Source organism: Leptodactylus fuscus, chromosome 1, assembly GCF_031893055.1.
Source record: "Leptodactylus fuscus isolate aLepFus1 chromosome 1, aLepFus1.hap2, whole genome shotgun sequence".
In the NCBI taxonomy this organism is placed as follows: domain Eukaryota; kingdom Metazoa; phylum Chordata; class Amphibia; order Anura; family Leptodactylidae; genus Leptodactylus; species Leptodactylus fuscus.
In genome coordinates, this window is record NC_134265.1 from 196,765,835 (window position 1) to 196,771,834 (window position 6,000).

Consider the following 6,000-nt stretch of genomic DNA (forward strand, 5'->3'; position numbering starts at 1 on the left):
AACCTGGCGGTTTAGCACTTTTGATTTTGACGTTCACCGTACAGGAAAAATATTAATAGACCAGGCATTTTCAGACACAGGGATACCTAATGTATATGTTTCACAGTAATGTTATACTTTTATATGTATTCTAGGGAAAGGAGGTGAACATTTATTTTATTTATTATTATATTTTTTTTAAGTGTTTTTTGTTTTTGTTTTTTTTACTATTTTATTATCCCCCGCCTAGGGGGCTTGAACCTGCAATCATTTGATTGCAAGTCCCATAGACGGCAATACAAGTGTATTGCCGTCTATGGGAGATTCTATACATTACTATCGCGGAGTGTCATAGACCAGCCGCGATAGTAATATATATCTATGACAGGCCTGGGAGCCTTCATTAGGCTCCCGGCTGTCATCAGAACAGGTCGGCTCCTGCGGCCTCGCCGTGCAGGAGCCGGCCTGCATCACTAAAGGTATGGGGCCGGTGGGGACCGGCCCGGGGCTAACTTTAAACTGCCGGGACCTGCGGAGGAGGAGCAGGTTTGCAGCATGGCCGCGCTACTGCCACCGCTGGTTTTCTTCAGCGGCAGGAGCATGGCAATCTGCAGGCCCCGGCAGCTAAGACAGTCCCTGGCATCTGCTGTAATAGACCGGCGGATGCCGGGGAGTGTTTTAGCTGTCGAGGCCTGCAGTATTGTCACGCTCCTGCCGCTGCAGAAAACCAGCGGTGGCAGTAGCGCGGACATGCAGTAAATCCGCTCCTCCCCCCACATTCGGACGCACCCTCATTTTCCTCCGAAATTTGGGGGGAAAAAAGTGCGTCTTATAGTCCGAAAAATACGGTAGATTACTTTACATTTTTACCACTTAAAAAAAAAAAAAAATCCAAAACTGTGCAAAAAAATATATTTTTTAGACTCACTTTATGCTTTTTTTGCGGAGTCAGATGTACTTTAAGTTATTAAAGATTAAACTGGGGGCAACTAGAGGGAGACATTAAACCATGGAGTTAACTGGAGGGTGACATTAAATTGGGGACAACTAGAGGCAAATATGTCCTCCTCCAGCTACCCTTACAGTTTAGTGTCCGCCTTCAGTTGCCCCCCAGTTTAATGTCCCTTTCCGACTTGCCCCCAGTTTAATGTCATGCTTTATCTGCCTTCTTCATCTGTCCCCAGTTTAATGTCCCCGAATCCGGGATGGTTGGGAGGTATGCCTGATATTTAGGCCTATAACATATGGTCAGATATTTACAATTGTTTTTGTGGTGTCGATTTCATCTCTCCTATATCTCACATATAATATCCTTACTCATCTTATTTCATGTGTAAGCTTTAGACTCTGCCTTGCTATTCACTGAATCATCTTCTTCCTTGTTGGTAATAAGAGGGGTGAGGTAAGGAAGTTAAAGGGTATTTTCCACAATTTTGGTATCATAAATCATATGCTGTTTGTGTATTTTTTTAATGAAGAACACACCCACATATCACTAATAAGAACCAGTTATGTCAGTCTGTCCCATAAAAATGGCTCTAGTCATTAGTCAGGCATCTTTTTCGTTCACAGCAATATTTTCATTTATACCATTTTACCAAATGTCCAATGTTTTGATCACTTTTTACTCAAGTTTTAGGGGAGGCAATATGGTGAATATTCAATATTCTGATTTTTTTATTCTGATTCACTACATGAATTGAATATCTTCATGGCTTGGGCATTTTCGTAGGTGAAGATGTCTAATGTGTTTATGATTATTTTTGATTATTTATTTTTATATCAAATCTAGTATAAGGAAAATGTTTGTTCTCGTACCGTGTTAGCCAGTGGGTAGGAAATATTAAAAAAAAAAAAAAAAAACTTGATAGTCTTCAGTAGTTGATACTTTTTTTAATGGCTAACTCATAATGATGACAGATTACAATGTTTCGGAACTCTCGGCTCCTTTCTAAAGTAAATTTAAAACCATTTCTGAAGGATGCATATTTATATACAAAAGGACACATAGGGATAGACTTCCAGGAGGAAGGGGGGTAGAGGGTTGTTAGTAATTGGTAGAAACAATGTAAGAACAATGTAAACAATTCCAGGTTCTTATCAGTTCTCAGGGTCTCAGGTCAGTGATTTCTGTAAGATGCCATAAAACCATGTGACAGATTTAACCCCTTCTCCAGTGTTTGAAGCAGGGTCATAAGTTTATACTCATAAATCCATCGCTCTTTCTTTGATTTAACCTGAGACCTGAGACCCTGAGAACTGATAAGGTTTGAATCCAGCCAAGGAGAACGTGTAAGGAGTTTGTATGATCTCCCTGTGTTTGCGTGAGTTTCCTCCAGGTACTCTGGTTTCCTCCTGCACTAGAAAGACATACTGATAAGGAATTTAGATTGTGAGAACTATATCTGACAGTGTTGACAATGTCTGTAAAGAAATATGAAGTATGATGGCACTAAATAAGTTTAAGGTAATCTTTGTACAGCAAAGTTATATACAGTGTGGAACTAGTAAGTATCTGACCAATTGCCTTGAAGTTGAATCTGAACTGACTATTTACAGTAGTATCAACCTGGAGAATTACCCAGTATGACCAATATAAGATTAGCTTTAGGCAATGTTCCTCTAGAGAAATTAAGTAGGATCAAGTGGCCACTTCTCATGCCACTACGAAAATGATACTCTAGAACTTCTGCACGGTTAGCTTGCATAGTTGAACATTTGTAGCCATTTTGAGTGAAGCTGTACTACATTTAGTCCCCATGGTGGGACTATTAAAGGATTATCTTATCTTATTTTAGCTCTATTCACAGGACCAGAGTTCACATCTGAATGCTGTCCTTGATCCCTGTAAAGTAGAGAATGGTCTACTGTTTAACAGAATGGAAACATGTTCTGACTCTTCCAGTGAGGGGTCTGTGAAAAAAACACAGATGGCACATGGAATGCCAACTCTGTGATGATAAACACAGGCGAAAATTATCCATAACAGTTCTGTGAATAAAGCCATAGAGTATAACATTTATCCTTGGATTTCAGATAACACAGAACAACACCATACTATATTCGTAGTGGTCTGTTCAGCATATATGCTGAATTAATCTCTACATATCTTGAAGCAAAAAGCCCAACCATCACAGTTAACACTTACCCAAAAGCAAGACTTTCAGCTCCTTTCTGTCTGTCCTTTTCTGTATATTAAGCATTCTTTCGATCTCTCTGTTTACAGCCAATGCCATTTTATCATCCTCAGACAAGCAAGGAGGGCAGAAGCACCAACCACACCACCAAGGCATATCAGTGGTAAGTAATACTTCGAAATGTTCTATCCCAGAAGTCCGGTTCAAGAAGCAGGTAATATCACAAGTTCATTTCTCTAGCCAAAAGTAATTTATCTGAAATCTCTAAGTCTCCTTTTAGTTTCCTTTGATCAGCCGGGATGAGTGAGCATTATGTGGCATATTTGGGGTCCATCCAAAGCCTGTATTATATGGCTTACATATCTTCTTTCTGCAAATGGAAATGTCAATAAATCCTCTGTTTAGAATAACCAATTTCTAGGACTCCTAGTTGATTTAGGTGCTCCGGAGATGAATCCAGAGATGATATTTGCTCAGAAAAGCTCATGGACAGAAGTATAAAAAGATGCTTGCATAGTTCAGAAAAGGTATAGTTACTGTTTATCCAGTAATCCACTTATACCTGTCCTCCTGACCAGATGGCCGCCTACATGAGAGATACTTGAAGTGTTTCTCAGACTGCAGCCAGCCTCAAGTGCTGAATGGATAACAAGTTTTTCGAGCTGACAGTTCTCGACCGCACCTGTGCTATGTATTCCCCTTCATATAAGCCAGCCAAACAGGTTATGAGCACATACCTGCCTTCCTCCCTGCTGAACTGCTGAAGATATTATTACAAATAGAGTGAAAAAGAAGAAGCAGGGAGATGACTTGGGGGTTTACTTCTCCAGCACTAGTGAGACTGATAACAATACACAATATTACAATACACAAAACAAGTCTGACCTAGGAATGATGACAGTCATTTCTCATTTGATTCCTTAACTTTTCTTACAGTTGTCCTTTACAAATATAAATATAGATATTGTCATTTTATGTACTTGTCCCAAAGTAGCTTGTAGTAGTAGTAGTGGACTGGTTTCTGTCGACAACTTCTCTACAGATCTGTGCTTCTCTATAAAACAAACAAGACATGTAGTCTGATCAGTCACACTCACTTTCATTTGTCCTGTACATCTTGGTTCCTTTGATCCCCATTGAAGTCAGTAGATTTTGAAAAATACATACCTGGCGGCTAAGTGGTTATTATTGTTGTGTGGCAGCCAGTGGTGTAAATTGGCATCCACCGTACAAGCTTTTGTCCCTCTGTCCCCTCCCGAGAATGAATTCTTCATAGTAATGGTTACAGGTGTTCCAGTGATATCTCAGATACTTGAAAGGGATACAGCTTTAGTACCAACAATTGTAGTTATAAAGAATACAGTGAGTGAGCAGCACTGGTCATGTAATCAATACTGGGAATGTATTATGTGCTCCACAGTGGCACCTACACAGTACTTTATGCTCCACAGTGGGCCCCACACAGTATTATATGCTCCACAGTGGCCTCCCATACAGTATTATATGCTCCACAGTGGCCCCAATTACTATCATGTTCTCCACAGTGGCCCCCACACAGTATCATATGCTTCGCAGTGGCCCTCACACAGTATTATATGATCCCAAGAGCCCCCACTAAAGCCAGTACTATTATTATATTTTGGGGTCTCCAAAAATAATAAACGCTTATACTCACCTTACCTCACCTCTCCAGGGCATCCTCGTTCCGTCCTTCTGTCTTCAGCATCTTCCTCGGTCCTCTTTTGCCGGACAAATGAGGTCACATGTCCCCGATGTCACAGCTGGAGCCTGTGATTGGGCTTCAATGGTCAAGTGGGGTGCAATGATGTCATTACCTCAGTCCCAGGCCGGAAGAGCTCCAGAGAGGATGCTGAGCCCAGGAGAGGTTAGTATATTTTTTTTTATTTTTAGTCACCTCCGCTGGGCTAGCATTTAACACTGGCCCCTTTCCATTAACAATATGTATAGCAGTCTGGGAACAAGGCTTTTCCTGACTACTATCATGGTGGTCTGGCACTCTGGCCATTTCCAGCTGGTCACAGGCCCCATAACCTTCCTTGCCTGGTCTCACCCTCTGCAACTGTGGTCGTTTTGCCACTGGTTGCAGCATTGGGGTCTTGGACTCTAATCTGACCAAGGCCTGTGAAGGGCGTGGACACTGTCTAAAATATAGCTTTTATTAGGTATACTCTAAAAGTAATGATATACTGGCATGAACTATAATAGCATATATATTCATTCATGATCACATGCTAGGTCACTAGATAAATTAACACATAATTCATTGATGCTGATACATTTTTCTTTCCCCATAAAACCAATACCTAGGGAAGGTGGTAGATGTAGGCAACATTAATCATACTGACATAGAGAATGGCCTCATCCTTCTTTTTCTTTATATTTCTCCCCGACAATTTACTTGAGAAGGCACATCAGAAGGGAGGTCTCCTTATCAAACGCAATAATAACTGCAGTTAGCATTAGATGTGCAGTTGAAATCTCTAGTTCCCGGAACCCTGATGGTAAGCACCAGTACTAAAGGATATGATGCTGTGCACAGCTAAACAATGACTCCATATCTTAATGACACTGGCATGATTACAAGTACCATATTTTTTGGACTATAAGACACACCGGACTATAAGGGGGAATTCACACGGAGTAAAGTGGCGCGCAATCTGGCACGTATACGCGTGTCAGAAGTTTGCGTGCTCAAAAAAGATCCCATTGATTTCAATGGGAGTTACGATCGTATACGGCCCGTAATTTTGCGGCTGCATCACATTCATATACTTGCTATTCTTATACACCTGTTATGGTTATGTGAATCCATTGCACTACACCTACATACTTCATATACTTCAAAATACTTTTGGGGAAGTTG

At 40.9% G+C, this 6,000-nt stretch overlaps 1 protein-coding gene across 1 annotated transcript in view; it reads right to left on the reverse strand.

Moving 5' to 3' along the window:
• The window catches only part of LOC142213284 (guanine nucleotide-binding protein subunit alpha-15-like), a 53,998-nt gene extending 50,650 nt beyond the window's left edge, over positions 1–3,348 (reverse strand). The window contains exon 1 of the mRNA XM_075281601.1: positions 3,128–3,348. Coding sequence (XP_075137702.1) covers positions 3,128–3,272 — 145 coding nt within the window. The 5' untranslated portion in view covers positions 3,273–3,348. The remainder of the gene's footprint in view (positions 1–3,127) is intronic.
• Between the last annotated feature and the right edge of the window lie 2,652 nt (positions 3,349–6,000).